Source organism: Herpailurus yagouaroundi, unplaced genomic scaffold, assembly GCF_014898765.1.
Source record: "Herpailurus yagouaroundi ecotype Mexico unplaced genomic scaffold, PumYag 196, whole genome shotgun sequence".
Classification (NCBI taxonomy): domain Eukaryota; kingdom Metazoa; phylum Chordata; class Mammalia; order Carnivora; family Felidae; genus Herpailurus; species Herpailurus yagouaroundi.
The window spans coordinates 30,253,429-30,272,015 of NW_024412427.1; the positions used below are offsets into that span (position 1 = coordinate 30,253,429).

An 18,587-nucleotide genomic window follows, 5' to 3' on the forward strand; every position below is an offset into this window, starting at 1 on the left:
ACATCTCTGGTTGATGGAGGCTATACACGGAGATTCAAGGGAGTTCAGCAAAAAGTAAAAGCTAGGGCAGACTTGTAAACAGCCTGAAGCTTGAATGTTAGGTCCAGCCCACACACAGATCTCTCAGCAGAGAGTGGAAGCCTTACAGAATTAAGGTATTTGAGCACAACTTCTGGCCAACATTCAGTTGGGCTCTAAGCTATGCAGACCCAGGGGTGATCCAGACTTATAAATAAATAAATACATACATACATGCATACATACATACCTGATATCAGTGGCCATACATTTTAGGGGAGACAAACATGAAAAATTTAATCCCAGTAAACAACAACAAAACAAAACAAAAAAAGAAAAGAAAAAAAAAACACTAGGAGAAAAAGTCAGAATCCAGAATTGTTACAATATATTATATAATCTAAAATGTCCAGAATTCAAGAAAAAATATGAGGTATGCAAAAACCAAGAAAGTGTGACCTATAATCAGGGAGAGGGAAAAAAAAAAGCCAAACAGTCAATACAAATAGTATCCCCAGATGTTGGATTTGGCAAAGATTTCAAAACAGCTATTACAGAAATGATCAAAGAACTAAAGGAAATCATATTTAAAAGATTAAAGAAAGTATGATGACAATGATCTGAAAAATAGGGAATATAAATAAGGATATAGAAATTATTTTTTAAAAACAATCATATTAAAACCTGGAGTTAAAAATTAAAATAACTGAAATGGAAAAAAAAAAAAATCTCGAGGGATTCAACAGCAGGTCAGAGAAGACAGAAGAAAGAAGCAATGAACATGAATATAGTACAATAGAAATTTTCTGATTTGAAGAACAGAGAGAAAAAGGATGGAAGAAAATAAACAGACTATCAAACAAGCTGTGAGACAACATAAAACCTATCAACATACATGTAAAGAAGTCCTAGAAGGAAGGGAGAGAGAGAAAGAGGCAGAAGAAGAATTTGAAGTAATACTAGCCAAAACTTCCCATATTTGAAGAAAAACATTAGCTCCAAGAAAATTAATCCCAAGAGAGATAGACACAAAAAGATCCACAGTTAGACACAATATAGTACAATTGTTGAATGTCAAAGAGAAAATCCTAAAAGTAACAAGAGAAAAAATGACTTATCACATACATCAAAAACCACGGAGGTCAGAATGTAGGAGAATAATATGTTCAAAGGGCTGAAATTAAACATAACTGTCACACAAGAATTCTACATCCAGTAAAACTATCTTTCAAAAAAGGATGCAAAGTAAATGTTCTCGGATAAACAAAAGCAGAAACAGCTAGCAGACATGCCTTTAGCAAAGGAGGTCTGCCAGGCTGAAAATAAGTGACACTAGATTATGACTTTCACAGGAAAGAGAAGATATGAGAGGCCAGATTTCATAAATACGTGGGTAAATATAAATGAGTGCATAAACATCTTCTCTCATCTTTAAATGATGTAAGATCGTGTAACACTGCATTTTCGGTTCATAACGTATATGGATGTAATATGTAGGACAATATATGTTACAGAAAAGATAAGTAAGTGGGGAGGAAAGGAGTATAGCTGTCACCCATTGGATGGTGGGGAAGTTCAACTGGGGTGACATGGACCCAAACTGGCAAGAAAAGAAGCAAAAAACCAAGTCCAATGAAACTTGTTTGGAAATCTCCCTCTGGGGAGCCCGTAGAACATGCTGGGAAGCCACGTGCAGGCATGCTGCTGAAACTCGCTGGCAAACGGCCCACTGGGATGCCTGAGGACTATCTGGAAGCTGGCTGGCATGCCAGTGAAACTCACTGAGCAGCTGTCCATGGGGTGCCCCCGAAACTCACTGGGGTTCAGCACAACTGGGTTCCTGTAGGTTAGTGGGCACCGTCAGAGCGAAGAGAGTGGAAAGCATACTGGAACCAGAAAGAAAAGCCAAGCCCATTCTCCTGCAGTGTCCCTCCAGCAGCAATGTCCCTCTACTAACAGAAATGAACACGTAGCCAGCTGGCACAGGAGAAATGTATAAAGGGTCCTGCACCAGCACTCACAGGGCAGGACAATGAAGGGAGGACCTGGAGCTGTAAGGTGACTTCTGCATCTCATGAGACTGAGTGTCTTGGATCTAAGAGCCAGGAGGAGGCTCCACCCCTTCAAATCCCAGAAACCCAGCTGAGAGCAGGACACAGTAAGTAGTTAATAAATAGTTCAAATTACAAGGCTGTTTATATATTACAGCATATTAACAAATATTATTTTGGGGGACAATATAGATGTTTCAAAGTTCAGCTCATCATTTAAAATATTTATAATCTCTGGCAACTTTTCCTCCCTGCTCTGAAAATCTGTTTTCAGGCAAGTGAAAAAGAACGGACGCTGCACCAACGAATGAATATAAGCAAGGAAAATTAAAACTGACAGGAGCTGTTCATATTTTATTTGCTGTTTTATCTTCTTTATGAAGTTCCAAATATGTTATAGTAAATTAAATTAACTTCTACAATAGTCTTGAGCAATGAATTAGAATAAATTATAAAAAGATACCTGTTTAGATTCTGACCCTTTGCTTGAAGATAGAACTTAATTCTGGAACTCAGCTTGACCTCACTGAATTAGTGGCTTTTTCTTGTGACTATCTTTTTAAAAATGGTTATTTTTCAGTCCATGTCACAGGTCCTTTTATTTCATTTTGTAAACCCTACTCCAAAAAACCCTAAAGTATCAAGTGAATAACAGATAATACATTTCAATGAAGGTTTTGATTGTTAGTAAACTGAGTATGTTTTCTAACTGACTATAAACTTATTAGTAGGTTAATACCAATTATTATCTACACTTAACAGCCAAAACTTTTTAACTGATCAATCTATAGCTTATACAAACAGCGTCTTTGGACAAAACGATGTATCTTATAGATATACAGACTTGTAACAAATACCTCTCTCCAGTTATTTCCAGAATATATTTCCTTACTGTACCCAGGTCATGAACTGAAATATCACATGAGTGGGAAATACATACTTATCCATTCTTATTTATCATTGAAACAATAAGGCTTCAGTCTCCCTCTGAGCCTGTGCTTCTGTAAGGCCACCTGCACTGGCATTGCAAATAAGGTTTTTCCTTCTTGAATGGAAACTAAGGCAACTTTTAAGGTTTTGGGGTTTTCCATCCTGAAGTAGGAGACTGGATAGCAAGACATTAACCTGCCAGTAATTTTTTCAAGAAATATTTATGTTTGTGGATCACGTGTCCCAGGTACAATGCTACTGCTGCTATTAAAGATCAGATAAACCAATGAAAGGCATTTTTAAAGATTCTGCTCCTCACCTGAGCTCCTTCTGGGGGTGGGAGACGACAGCCAAATATGGGCGGGACAGGAGAGCCGCATTCTTGACAGAAGCGAGCAAAGGGGTCAGATGGGCGGGGGGCCAGGCAGTGGGCACACCTACAACAAAATAGGTTCCTCGTTGGCCACGTTCTGAGGGGTTCACATTTAGAAGTCAGGTGAAAATCTCACAGTGTTCAAACATTTTAGAAAATAAAAAGCAAAACAAAGAGCAGACCACTGTCAAAGGCTATGGACCAAGTTGAAGACAGGAGATGCTTCTCCAGTCATTTTATTACAAAGTGGCCTTCCACCTGGACCCGCCGGTGCCCCTCACCTGGCATGGCTACCTCACTTCCTGACAGTGGCAGAAGTTCAGCAGCAGCCTTGGTCCCACTTCAGACTCATCCTATCACACAGGATCTGGCATGTGTGAGCCCCAGTAATTCCAGTAATGTCTACATTAATTGTACTTTTCTGACTTGCTCCATGACTTCTGAGTCCAGTCTAAGTGCCATGTCTTCTCACCAGGCACGCTGGAGGGCCACTTCTTGCCCAATGAAGATATACAAATGGCCAAGAAACTCTGTTGTCATAAAAGTGCTCAACATCACTTGTCATAAGGAAAATGCAAATCAAAACCACCATGAAATACCACTTTATATCTATTAGGATGACATTAGAAAAATAGAAAATACAAGTATTGGTGAGGCTGGTTAGAAATTGGAACCCTCGTGCATTTCCGGTAGAAAGTGAACTGATGTAACTGCTGTGGGAAGCAGTGTGGCAGTTCCTCAAAACATTGGACAAAGAATTACCATAAAATCAAAATTCTAGTCCTAGAAGAATTGAAATCAGGGACTCAGATACTTGTACCCCAATGTTCAAAGCAGCGCCATTCATAATAGTCAAAAGGTGGTAACAGCTCAAATGCCCATCAACAGATGAGTGGATGAACAAATTCTGGTGTATACATAATGGACTATTTTTCATCTTTAATATGTAATGAAATTCTGATACATACTACAACATGATAAACTTTGAAAATACTATACTAAGTAAAATAAGTCAGACACAAAAAAACAAATATTGTCTGATTTCATTTACATAAGGTAACTAGAATAGTCAAATTCATAGACACAGAAAGGAGAACAGAGCTGGCCAGGGCCTGGAGGGATTGGGTAAAGGAGTTACTGCTTAATGGAACTGAGTTCTACTTAGAGTGATGAAAAAGTTCTGGAAATGGATAGTGGTGATGGTTGCACAACATTGTGAATGTACTTAATGCCACTGAATTGTACACTTAAAATTTGTTAAAATGAGGGTGCTCCTGGGTGGCTCAGTCAGTTAAGTGACCGACTCTTGATTTTGGCTCAGGTCATGATCTCACAGTTCATGAAATCGAGACCCACATCAGGCTCTGTGCTGACAGCGTGGAGCCTGCCTGGGATTCTCTCTCTCCTTCTCTCTGCCCTTCCCCCGCTCACGTGCGCAAGCGCACATGCAAGCACTTTTTCTCTCTCTCAAAATAAATAAACATTTAAAAAATTGTTAAAATGGTAGATTTTATTTATGTATACTTTACCACAATAAAAGTATAAAGGGCCTCAAAAATTGATTATAGCAAATAAAAGTAATAATGTATTGTGGGGATCATATTTGTAGAAGTAAGATAAAGGACCACAATAGCACAAAGGCTACTGTTACTCAGTTCCTGGAGGTATACTATCGTAAGGTTCTTATGCTATATATGAAGTGGCATAATGACACTTGAGGATAGACTGTGATGTGTTAAAAATATGTATTATAAATCCGAAAGCAGCCACTAAAAAAAAAAAAAAAGTTATAGCTAATAAGCTAACAAAGTGTATAAAATAAAATGGAATCATGAAACATACCCAATTAATCCAAAAGATGGCAGAAAAAAAGGAAAGAGCAACAGAGAACAGATAAGACAAACATAAAACAAATAGCATGATGGTTGATTTAAATTCAAACATATCAAGTCAGAATAAATATACTCTTAACATCCCAATTAAAATGCAGATATTATGAGGTTTCTTAAAAAGCAAGACCTAACTAGATGCTGCTTAAAAAAAATTTGTAGGGGTCCTGGGTGGCTCAATCAGTTAAGCATCTGACTTTGGCTCAGGTCATAAGCTCGCAGTCCGTGAGTTCAAGTCCTCGCATCGGGCTCACTGCTGTCAGCATGGAAGCTGTCAGCACAGAGCCTGCTTCGGATCCTCTGTCTCCCTCACTCTACCCCTCCCCTGCGTGCACTCACTCTCTCTCTCTCTCCCATTCTCTCTCTCCCCCTCCCTCTCTCTCTCATCCAGGCGCCCCAAATAAACATTTTTTTTAAACCTGTAAATAAGGAAAAACAAATAGGTTGTAAGTAAAAGGATAAAAAAAGATATACCATGCAAATACTAATCAGAAGAAAGCAGGAAGTGGCTACGTTGACATCAGGCAAAGTAGATTTCTGAGCAAAGAGTATCACCAGGGTTAAAGAAGTTTATTTCATGATTAAGAGAACCTAAGAATCCAAAAGGTTTACACATAATAATAAAGCTTCAAAGTATATGAAGCAAAATCTGATAGAAAGCATGGATAAGTAGACAAATTCATAATTATAGTCATAGATTTCTCAATCATTGACTAAGCAATAGAAAACTCAGTGAAGGTAGAGAAGAGTTAAATAATACTATCAACCAATTTAACCTAATTCACATTTATAGAATACTCACTTTAGCAAAGTACACATCAAATAAACATGGAGCATTAACCAATCCAATCATACAATACATGCTCTCTGACCAAAAAAGGAATTAAATTGGAGATAAATACCAGACTATATAAGGAAAATCTCCAAATATTTGGAAATGTAACAAAATACTTTCAAATAACCCATGGGTCAAAAAAGAAACCATGAGGATAGTTGTTAGAAAGGTTTACACTGAAACCAAGTGAAAACACAACATACCAACATTAGGAGCTAAAGCAGTACTCAGGGAAATGCAGAGTCCTAAAGGCCTATATTGGAAAGAAGAAAGGCTTCAAATAAAAGACTTCATTGCCTACATTAAAGAAATCAGAAAAAGAGGAGCAAATGAAACTCAAGGTTCACTTGAAAAGAAATAGATAAACCTAAACAGACTTATATCTGTCAAATAAATTGTGTAGTTTAAAATCTTCCTTAAAAGAAAACTCTGGACCCCAGTGCCTTCAATGGTGTATCCTACCAAACACCTAAGAAAGAAATAATACCAATTCTACACAAACTCAGAAAATTAAAAAAGAGAGACTACTTCCCAACTCATTTGATGAACCCAGCATTACCCTGACACTAAAATCAGACAGAAAGACACGGAAACTACAGACCAATATCCCTCATGCACATACATGCAAAAAATTCTTTATATTTTAGCAAATCAAATTAAACATTATATAAAATAGATAATACTTGAAGTGAGATTTAACTCAGGAATGCATGGTGGATTTAAACCTTAAAAATCAATCTTTGTAATTTACCACACTAACACAAAAAGAAAAACCACATGATCACTTTAATGGATGGAGAAAATGCTTTAGACAAAAATCTAACATCCAGTCCTGATTTAAAAACAAAACAAAACTTTCAGCAAGCTAGGAATAGGAGAAAATTTCCTCAGTCTGGAAGGGCAACAAAAAAATCTACAGCCGATATCACATTTAATATTGAGAAATGGAGTGTTTTCTCCCTAGGTTCAGGAATAAGGCAGAATAACCACTCTCATCACTTCTATTCCAAGTTTACTGGGATGTTCTGGCCAAAATAACAAGCCAAGAAAAAGAAAGAAAAGGGATCTGTATATGTTCCAGCTGCAGAGAGCAGACTGCTCTCAGCTTGCCCAGCACCCTAGAGGAGCGAAGAATATATGAATAAGGAATGTTATCATCCAGGTGGCTTTAGGATCCTGAGGAGTAGAGGGGGACAGCACTGAGGAGGTCTAGATGGATCTAATTCGTGTAGGAGTTCCCTGTAGATAAATTACTGGCCACCCAACCACTATAACCTAGTATGTAATGGCTGAATGAATATGTAATCAACTGCAGTGCAACTAAGGCATCTAAAGCTCTAGAACTAGTCAGGTGTACCCCCCACCCAATACCATTTCCTTCCCTCTAATCCTACCTGATATTAACAAAGCATTCATAGTTCTAAGGATAATCTCTATCTTATTGTGCTCTTTTGTAACTTTTAAATAAATCAATTTATATAGAAAGAAAGAAAGAAAGAAAGAAAGAAAGAAAGAAAGAAAGAAAGAAAGGAAGGAAGGAAGGAAGGAAAGAAGGAAGGAAGGAAGGAAGAAAGAAAAGAAAGAAAGAGGAAGGGAAGGAGGGAGGGAGGAAGGAAGGTATATCCATAAAGGAAATGAAGAAGTAAAACAACTGCCTTTATTTGCAGGTGACCTGATCACCTATGTAGATAATTCTATGGACTCTACCAAAAAAAGCTGAAAGAATAAATGAATTTATAAGAACACTACATAAAAATCAACTTTATATTCCAGCAATGAGTTATCAGAAATTTACATTTTAAAAGCAATACCATTTACAACAGCATCAAAAAACATGAAATGCTCAGAAATCAATTTGACAGAAGATATGTAAAACCTGAGCAATGAAAACTACACAACACAGGGGCACCTGGGTGGCTCAGCTCATTGAGCGTCCGACTTAGGCTCAGGTCATAATCTCATGGTCATGAGTTTGAGCCCCACATCAGGCTCACCGTTGTCAGCACAGAGCCCACTTTGGATCCTCTGTCCCCCTCTCTGTCTGCCCCTCCCCCACATGTGCTCTTGTGCGCTCTCTCTCTCTCTCTCTCAAAAATAAATAAAGCATTAAAAAAACCCACATATATAAAAAAAGAAAAAAGACAAGAAAAGAAACATTAAAAAAAAAATTACAAAACATAGTTGAAGGATGTTAAGAAAGCCCTAAATAAACAGTAAGATACACTATTTTCCTGGACTTTAAAGACTCAAAATTGTTAACAACATCAATTTTTCTTAAATTAATATATAAATTAAATGCAATCCAAATCAAAACTCTAGCATACATTTTGTAGATGTTGAGAAGCTGATTTTAAAACTTATTTGAGGGGCGCCTGGGTGGCGCAGTCGGTTAAGCGTCCGACTTCAGCCAGGTCACGATCTCGCGGTCCGTGAGTTCGAGCCCCGCGTCAGGCTCTGGGCTGATGGCTCAGAGCCTGGAGCCTGTTTCCGATTCTGTGTCTCCCTCTCTCTCTGCCCCTCCCCTGTTCATGCTCTGTCTCTCTCTGTCCCAAAAATAAATAAAAAAAAAAAAAAGTTGAAAAAAAAAAGAAAAAAAAAATTTAAAAAAAAATAATAAATAAATAAAACTTATTTGAAAATGCAAAGTGCCTAGAATAACCAAAACATTTTTGTAGAAGAACACAGTTGGAGAATTCATAATACTTAGCTTCAAGATTTATTATAAAGCTATGGTAATCAAAGCAGTGTGGTAGTAAATATAAACAAACATCAGTGAATCAGAATAGAGTCCAGAAACAGATCCACACAAATATCAATTGGTTTTAAATATTCCAAATGTAATCAGTGAGGAAAGGACAATTGTTTTCAACAAATGGTGCTGGAATAAACTCACACCATAATCAAACATGGATCATGGACCTAAATAGCGATAAAACTTCTAGAAGAAAACATAAAATAAAATCTTGTAAGTGAAATATGTCATGGGTTTGAGAAAGACTTCTTAAATATGTCAAAATGAACATAAAGTATAAGCGAAAAATAAATACACTGGATTTCATAAAAAATAAAAACAAGTGCTTCGGAAAAAAAAACTTTCTTAAGCAAATAAACCAAAACTGGGAGAAAAACATTTGTTAAAACATATATTAACAAAAGAGAACATGTACAACTCAATAATGAGATATAGAACTCAATCTTTGAAAAGGGTAAAATGTTTAAACGGTCACTTTCCCAAAGAAGGTGTACCGATGGCAAGTAAGCACTTTTAAAGGCGCTCAAAATCATTAGTCACTAGGGAAATGCACATGAAATCCACAAACACCATCTCACTAGAATGGCTAAACATAAAATTAAAGCATTGGTAAGGATGTAGAGAAAGTGGGATTCTCACACACCACTGGAGGGAATGTAAAATGGTGCACCTTCTTTGGAAAACAGTTTGGCAGTTTCTTAAAAAGTTAGACATATACCTATCATATGACCTGGCCATTTCATTCCAGGTATGTACCTAAGGGAAATGAAACTATTATGTGCATATGATGATTTATATACAAATTTTCCCAGCAGCTTTATCTGTAACAGTCCCAATCTGGAAACAACCCAAATGTCCATCAATAGACAGCCGAATAAACTGATTGTGATGTATCCATATAACGGGATATGACTCAGCAGTCAAAAGAAATAAACATTTGAAACATGCAGCAACATGGGTGAATTTCAAAATAATTAGAAAATTAAAGAAGCCTGGCAAAAAAAAGAGCACATACTGAATTATTCCACTTACGGACAGAACCAAATACAAACTAAGCTACAGTGATAAGAAGCAGATCAATAAGTTGCCTTAGGATAGGGAGGAGCATAAGGGAGAGACTTCCAAAGGGTACAGTGCAGGAAACTTTTAGAGGTGATGGACTTGTTCATCTTCTTGATTATGGTGGTAGTTTCAAGGTTATATGCATATGTCAATTGTACTGTTTCTTTTTGCAAAATGAGGAATTAAAAAAATGTTTTTTGAGTATAGTTGCCATACAATGTTAAATTAGTTTCAGTTGTACAACCTACTGATCCAACTTCTTTCTATGTTATGCTATGCTCACCACAAGGATAGCTACCACTTGTCACCATGCAACACTATTACCATTGACTATATTCCCTATGCTTTTATTCCTGCGACCTATTCATTCCATAACTAGAAGCCTGTATCTCCCACTCCTCTTTCCCCAATTTTGCCCATCCTTCTAACTCCCTCCCCTCTGGCAACCATCAGTTTGTTCTCTGTATTTATAAGTCTGATTCTTTTCTTTGTTTATTCACTGGTTTGTTTTTTAGATTCCACATATGAGTGAAATCATATAGTATTTGTCTTTCTCTGACTGACTTATTTCACTTAGCATTATATTCTTTAGCTCCATTCACACTGTTGCAAATGGCAAGATCTCATTCTTTTTTATGGCTGAATAATATTCCATTGTATAAATATAATACATCTTCCCTATCCATTCGCCTATTGATGGACACTTAGGTTGCTTCCATATCTTGGGTATTGTACGTAATGCTGTGATATACATAGCGATCAACTGTACTTTTTAAAGAAGTGCAATTTTATTGTATATCAATACACTTAAAATTTGTAAAACTTTTGGGGCATCTGGGTGACTCAGTCAGTTAAGCATCTGACTTTGGCTCATGATCTCACAGTTTGAGGGTTCAGGTCCTGCTTTGGGCTCCACACTGACAGTGTGGAGCCTGCTTGGGATTCTCTCTCTCTCCCTTTCTCTCTGCTCCTCCCCCACTCATGCTTTCTTTCTCTAAAAAAAAAACATTTTGTAAAATGTAATGAAGGACAGTTGGGTGAGCATACACCATTCTTATGTCTCATCCTTACATTTTTTTGACAATATGTCTCAGTAGGATTTAAGAAATAGTAAAGAAAATGTGATACTTACTTGAGAAAGTCTGTCTGTCTTTGAATTCTCATGATCTCTGTGCTTGTCAAACTCTTCTGGCCAGTTATGTGTGCAAAACTAGGGAACTACAATTAAGGATACATATAAAATCACGGTAAAAGCTATGGTATAGTAAAATTTCATTAAAAATTCATTCTAATGGGCTGTCTTATCATATCCAGCACCCATCTTTTAAAAACCATGACAGAAAAAACATTAAGTACTGATTACCCCAAGTACCTGACATTAAAAATATCAAAGTGCTATTACAATTAGGTATGCATATTTCATTAAAAACAAGAGTTTATAAGAAAAGATATTTGAATTAACCATCAGACAGACCAGAGTTTAGAATTTAAAAACCTAAGTTGGCCTCCATTTTTCTCAAAAATCTTTGAGATCCTTAGGAAACTCAAAGTAGTCACCTAAAAGAACATATGCAGCAACTGTCTGCTGTTATCCAAAAACATTGAAATCATTTTGATATCTTTTATTTGAGCATTCACTTTGTAACAGGTACTGTGTTTGACACAGAAGGGGGGAAAATAAATATTACATGATACCTACCCTCCAGGACCTGAACTGGAATATACACAAAATACTGAAACCTGTAGGTTCAGTGTAGTGTGTGTGTGTGTGTGTGTGTGTGTGTGTGTGTGTGTGTGTGGAGTCCCATGGGACCCTAGAGGACATAATCACACTTGTTCCAGGGGAGAAGGGCCTCCCAGGGTGCTAACATCTGAGCTGGGCCTGGGGTGTAAAGAAAGGTTCGTCAAATGGACACAAGGACAATGGGAATCCCAAGCAGAAGAAACCCATTTGCAAAGGCACATTGGCAGGGCAGTGCTCAGCCTATCCCGGGGCTCAGCCGTTTGACATGGTTTGGAGGGGTCTGAGGGGCTGGAGGAGGAATGTGGAGGGGAGAAGCTATCACTTAAGGAGGGTCTGACACTACTAAAATGGCATCATGTGGCCATTATCTCCTTGACATTTCACAATGACCTTACAAGGTGGGTAGCATTTTCCCCATGTTTTAAATGTTTGTAAGTTTCTTTTGAAACTTAATTTTTTTTTTAATTTTTTTTTCAACATTTATTTATTTTTGGGACAGAGAGAGAGCATGAACGGGGAAGGGGCAGAGAGAGAGGGAGACACAGAATCGGAAACAGGCTCCAGGCTCTGAGCCATCAGCCCAGAGCCTGACGCGGGGCTCGAACTCACGGATCGCGAGATCGTGACCTGGCTGAAGTCGGACGCTTAACTGACTGCGCCACCCAGGTGCCCCTTGAAACTTAATTTCAATTTCAATAATTTCTTAATAATTTCAAACTTACAGAAGAAGTACAGGGACAGTACAAATAACTCCTGCATACCCAGCTTGACCAGTTTTTCACATTAACATTTTGCCCGGTGCACTTCCCTTCTCTATCTCTCTCTGAACCATGTGAGAATGGACGGCAGTTACCATGCCCCTTTTCCCCTACATTCTTCAGTGTGCACATCCTAAGAACAATGATGTCCTCTCACGCAGCAATGCGATTATCAAAACCAGAAAAGTTAACAGCTACCCAATACTGTGATCTAATCCCCAGATCTTTACTCAAATGTCATTGTTTGTGCCAATGACGTCCTTCACAGCTATATATTTATTTTTTTCCTGGTTTAGGATCCAGTCCCGTGTCAGGCTTTGCATTTAGTGGTCATGTGTCTTTTGTCTCCTTTAATCTGGAATTGTTCCTCAGTCTGTCCTTACTTTTCATGACCTTGACATGTTTGAATTTAATTTGTAGAATCTCCTTCGATTTGGTTTTGTCTGATGTTTCCTCCTGATGGGATTCAGTCACGCATTTTGGCCCAAATATGAGAGAAACGATACTGTGTCCCATCTCAGTGCCTCACACAAAGAGGCACATATAATCCCCATTTTTGAGATGAAGATACTGAGGCTCAGAAAGGTTGAGTCACTTGCTTGAGGTCGCATCAACAGAATGTGAACTGTCTCAGGGACCTCAGCCTATCTGACCCCAGTAGGGTCCCTGTCTACCACAATACCTGCACGCAGAGCTTAGGAAGCTAGAACTTGTGCTGTAGGCAATAGGGAGTGGTCAGAGGTCTTGAGTTGCTTTCGTGTCAGGTCCAACGTGGCATAGACCAGGTGTCACAAAGTGGTGGTCTACTGGCTAAATCTCGCCGGCCGTTGAGTTCCATTTGACCCAGATATACTGGTCCACAACGTTTCAAATTTTGATTTAATTGTTAATATTTACACATAAACAGGCAGGTTTCTGGCTTTTCTTGTAAAATCAAGATGTGGCAACGCTGAGCCCATAGGCCTTCTTGTCAATAGTTGGCCGGAGCTGAGTAGAGATAACCCACTAACGGACTGGGGCATTCCACGTTGCCAGAGAACCCCCAACTCTTATGCCCCCAAACTGAAGCCTAGTGTAGGCTGTCATTTTGCTCCCACCCAGGCTATACCATGCATTTACTCTGCTGTCTAGCCCCTGATGGCACCCCTCAGGTCAGTGCTTAGTTCAGAGACATCTTGTCTTCCTGGTGGTTGCTGACATATTATAATACCCACCCGTATCATGAATTCTGATGTTCGCTGAAGTATGGTTCGATGGGATTCAGCTGGAATGTTGACAAGAGTCTCATACCAATAGGAATAAAAAGAGTGGAAGATAAATATTTTGTGGTCCTTTTCTGGCCCCCTTGCTCCTCTGAATTCTAGTCAAAGTCCCCAAATGTGTCCCTAATGTTCCTATTTTTTAGAGGATTCTAAATGTTGGAGTCTTCACAAATTGTCTTACTCTATCTTTTCCTTGTAACAACTCTATCTGCCCGCCCACCATATTTCTTGGAGGGCCACAAAGCCCAGGCCGAGGACCACAGACCTACTAAGGCCTTCATGGAAACCTTAGTAAACAAAAGAACAACTATCCCTGCAATAGAAGATCACCCTTTCCCAGTCTTCTGGAAGAATGGTTCCTTGGTTACCAAATGGACTAATTTACACTCAACACCTGTGAGCAATGCTCACCACTGTAGCCATTATAGTGCATAATACTGATTTTTAGACAGAAAAATATCATTTTGAAGAATGAGTAGTGTACAACAAAATGCAATCATAACTGTTTTCAGAAGACAGTCTCACGTGACCATAACAATTTGTAATGTGTCCAGAAAGAGTTTCTGTTTTTAGGAGATTTTAAATGTTGGAATCTTCACATATTATCTTACTCTATCTGTTCCTTAAAACAACTCTAGGTGGGCAAGGTAATCCAAATAGTCATACATAAAGAAAATCTCTCTCTCTCTCTCTTTCTCTCTCTTCCCCACAACTCAAAAATAAATAAACATTAAAAACAACTTTTTCTGAGGTTGGGTTCTTGGGATTGGTTTGAAGCCCCTCAGATGACTCTACTATACAGCCGTGTTGAGAACCACAGGGGTCTGTGCTCTGGCCCCAGCCTACCTTTCCCACCTCATCTCCTGCCTTGCTCACCATGCTCCATCCACACCAACCTCCTGGTACTCCCTCACTTTGCTATTGTTACTGCTGCCAAGATCTTTGCAGGGCTGGCTTCTGTTCATCTTGAATTCAAACATCAATTCAATTCCATTCAGAAGGTTCAATTCAAATTTAAGGAGGCCCTCTCTTGTCACCCCAAATTAGAACCACTCTTGTTCTTCCTCTGTGGTCATTCTCTATCCCACGGGTTTTCAAACTTCAGTATGCATCAGAAGAAGGACCAATTAAAACAGACACTGGGCCCAGCCTCAGAATCTCTGATTCAAAAGATCTGGGCTGGGGCCCGAGCATCTGTATTTCTAATAAACTTCCATGTGATGCTGATGCTACTGGTATGTGGGGCCACACGTTGGGAACCACTGCTCTATCCCATTACCCCCACTTTATCTTTTTCATGACATTTGCCACTATTTAAAAATTTTTGTTTGATGACTTACATGTTTATTATCTGCCTACCCCCACCCCCAATACAATGTAAGCTCCCGAGTACAGGGGCCTTTCTTGTCCAACGCAGTATTCCCAGAACTGAAACGGTGCCTGACACATGGTGAGAAGGCTGGGGTACACTGTCTTAAAAGTATTTCATGGGAAGATTAAGAATATAGGAGGTATTTAGTACCATAAAGATTTTCTTTAGAAGTTACCTGAGACTGGCGGGTGGGTGGTCTAGAACCTGATTCTTCATGGTAAGGTGGGATTTCCAGTGGACTCTCTGAGAAACGAAGATCTTTCCATGTTTTAGAGTCAGTTCTTTCACCTACCTCAAGGTCTACAATTATTTAAAAAAAAATCATTCTGTGGACATCTGTAATTATATATGTAATCATGCAAATACATGTTTATAGTTGGAAACCTTCTAAGTGACCACTGTCATCACATCTTTAACTAGACGTAGCAACTATATAAAGAAGCCTCCACTCAGTGAACTAGCACTAGGAAAGAAAAAATTAGCCTGGACTCAGAAAATAAAAATCTTCCCTGCTACATTCTACAACATTCCACATCAAGCTGAGAAAATAGACAAATCCAATGCCAATGCTAGCAGGAAACACTGTTTCTCCCAAAGACACACTGCAGCTGTAAAATGTCATAACAGCCTCCCCCCCTTTTTGAGTGGCTATTGTTTCTTACTTGCTGAGAAACCTTGTGCTCTGAAACCAGAGATAATCAGAAACTTTGCTGATTGAAATCATATCAGCAAGAATCAAACCTCCGACTCTTGCCTGGAGGACATAAGTCACTCGGACACAGAGAAGCAGCCTCAATTTCCAACCTTGGTGTAGAGCATCAGAGAAGGGTCTCTGAATACAACATTCCACATTTATTTTCAGTTTCCAAGGTGAACAAAACCCTGGTTCCCTTTACAATACATACTTGATGGTGAGCACTTTACACCAGGCCCTGCTTTGCTTCAAGTCTGTCAAAATTCTGCTTCCCAAACTCCACCTGCCCCCCTAACCTTATAACTGTGTCTTTTCCTTTATTTGGTGAGATGCCCCATGATTCCTCTGAGGTGTGGTATCCCTTGTTGCAATGGGTCGACAAATCTCACTTTGTTGGACTCCTTGATTATCCCTCTTGGTCTTTTTTTTAATTTTAATATGAAATTTATTGTCAGAATGGTTTCCATACAACACCCAGTGCTCATCCCAACAGGTGCCCTCCTCAATGCTTAAACTGTTAGTGAGGACAGCACTGAGACTCAGATTATAGCTTACTTTTCTATTCCAGTATTTCTTATTCTAACCCTTCTTCACACAAGAAAACCAGCAGTGAACCTGTTTGGTGGTTTACAATTCTAAACCTTACCTTCGTCCTGCCATGTCATACTTGGAGACTTTCTAAGATTAACGTTCCAACCCTGTTTATTTTCAGCATTCTTACATTTCTTCCGTAGTTTTGACCCAACAAACCCATTTTTCAATTCCTAGGAATGAAGAGAATTCATGTCAGTCACTTCATTACACCCATTTAGAATGTGAAAATTAAAAATTGCCAGGTGGAGACAGTGTCATGGTATGTACTTCTTGCTGGGAAGGGTTTACAGTAGTTTTTTACATAGTAACCTCTGTTTCACTTTACTCTGAAAACACACAGCTTTGTATCTGGGCCCTTGGCTGGCAGCATGTCTGGTTGGTAGGGACCAGCAGTCAAACAGCCAGGAACAGCGGCCAACAGCAGGACATGAAGGCAGGATGTTACAATCATGGCAGTCTGGGGAATAACAAAGGGACCACCAGATCCAGGAAGCAAATAAAGGGTGGGGTCAGACCAAGATAGGACTTAAGTACAATACCTGCTCATACACAATCCTTATACTATTCTCCATGAACTTTCTTCTCCTAGATGCAGCCGGTTATGGCTTCTTCAAGCCTGAGCCCCTGCTGATGCATGTAGGCTCAGCCTCTGCTGGATGCCCCTCCCCACGGTAGATCTCTGATCTGATCACACTTGAACCCCACACTATACCTGCACCCACTGCTCTGCTCCCACAATCACCTCTATGGGCTCTGGTCCATCCTTGGGCTGAAGGGACTCCCTCACAAACTTCCAGTCATCCCCATCAAGACCTCCATGACTGAGACTTGTTGGCTGGTTGCCTTACCATGGGTTAGCCCATCCTCTGGCTCTTGGATCTATCTCACCGATGCCCACAGCCCAGGGACTGAAGTTTCAAACATCCTTGTAGATAAGTCTAGTTCACTCTCTAAAGAGGTGAGGCTTTGGTCACAGATGGTTTCTACTAGTCTGATGTATCTGTTCAACAAATGTACACTCACTGCCTTCTGCCTGCCCGCCTATGGAAGGCAATGAGTATGGCAGTCATGCTCTCTGCCACCTTGGAATTTACGCCGCATGAAGAAGACAGACAACAAGCAAAGTAATCACATATTGAAAGCACTATACAAAAGGAGAAGGCCTGGATGCTAGGAGAGCAATGATAGCACACAACATACAGAGTCTAGTTTGGCTGCCATATATACAGGGGAGTCACAGAACAATAAAGGATTACTGAAGACAGAAACTGATCACTTGGGATACCAGGCTAAAGGTTTCTGCTTTCATCAATAGGTAAGTGGGGAATCAATGAAGACACTGGAGCATGGGCTGTGATGCTGGGTAGGAATGTCTAATGTGCAGGATGAAACACGTGCAGGATGGACTGGCCAACGGGTGGGAAATCACTCTGCAATGGCCACTACTGACCTCAATTATAAGGACATGTGAGCATAGGGTACGAAATGAAAAAGAAGATGGGATCGCTGAGAAAGGAGGAACCAAGAATATGGTGACTATCTGAAAGTGCTACAGGTTCATTACTTGCCTGCTTTGAAGAATCTTTGAGAATATTTTCAACATTGTCTTCAGAAGACACTGCATTTGGTGGCTCATAGCCCACCTGAAACACCTTTGTTACAATGCCACTCTGTCTGCAGTCCCTGAAAATTATTCAAAATAGAAAGAGCCTCTGTGTCACACAAAGCTTCAAAGAAAAGATGGCTAACAATTAAGAGAACTCTATGAAGTTCCTTGGCCTCACTACTAAGGTTATTATGTTTTAAACTGGAAAAATCAAAGCACAACTTTTAAAGTCCTTCCTTACCCTGTTCTCAGTTAGCTTATCTACTGCTGTGTAACAAAGCACTCCAAAACATAGTGTCTTCACACACAAACTGGGTTAGCCAGGCCCAGCTGGGTAGCTCTCATTTGTCATCTCTCACATGGTCAGATAGATATCAGTTAGACTGGAGTGAACTGAAAGATTAGCTCAGCTGGATGTCTAAAATGCTTTCTTGGGGCACCTGGGTGGCTCGGTCAGTTGAGTGTCCGACTTCGGTTCATGTCATGATCTCGTGGTTCGTGAGTTCAAGCCCCGCGTCGGGCTCTGTGCTGACAGCTCAGAGCCTGGAGCCTGCTTCCAATTCTGTGTCTCCCTCACTCTCTGCCCCTCCCCCGCTTGTGCTTGTGCTCTCTCTCTCTCAAAAATAAATAAACATTAAAATTTTTTT

General features: G+C 39.5%; 1 protein-coding gene across 11 annotated transcripts in view; it reads right to left on the reverse strand.

Moving 5' to 3' along the window:
* Positions 1–18,587, reverse strand: part of DZANK1 (double zinc ribbon and ankyrin repeat domains 1) — a 72,254-nt gene that overhangs the window by 38,360 nt on the left and 15,307 nt on the right. For 10 of the 11 annotated variants that reach the window (XR_005782160.1, XM_040447801.1, XM_040447804.1 and 7 more), the window contains 5 exons: positions 17,903–18,017; positions 16,387–16,504; positions 15,222–15,346; positions 11,043–11,128; positions 3,319–3,436 (listed from right to left, as the gene is read on the reverse strand). Coding sequence is in view for 10 of the 11 variants with exons in the window: in XM_040447801.1 (XP_040303735.1) it covers positions 3,319–3,436; positions 11,043–11,128; positions 15,222–15,346; positions 16,387–16,504; positions 17,903–18,017 (562 nt within the window). In the remaining variant the exon portion in view is untranslated. The remainder of the gene's footprint in view (positions 1–3,318; positions 3,437–11,042; positions 11,129–15,221; positions 15,347–16,386; positions 16,505–17,902; positions 18,018–18,587) is intronic. The other variant, XM_040447806.1, reaches the window with a different exon arrangement.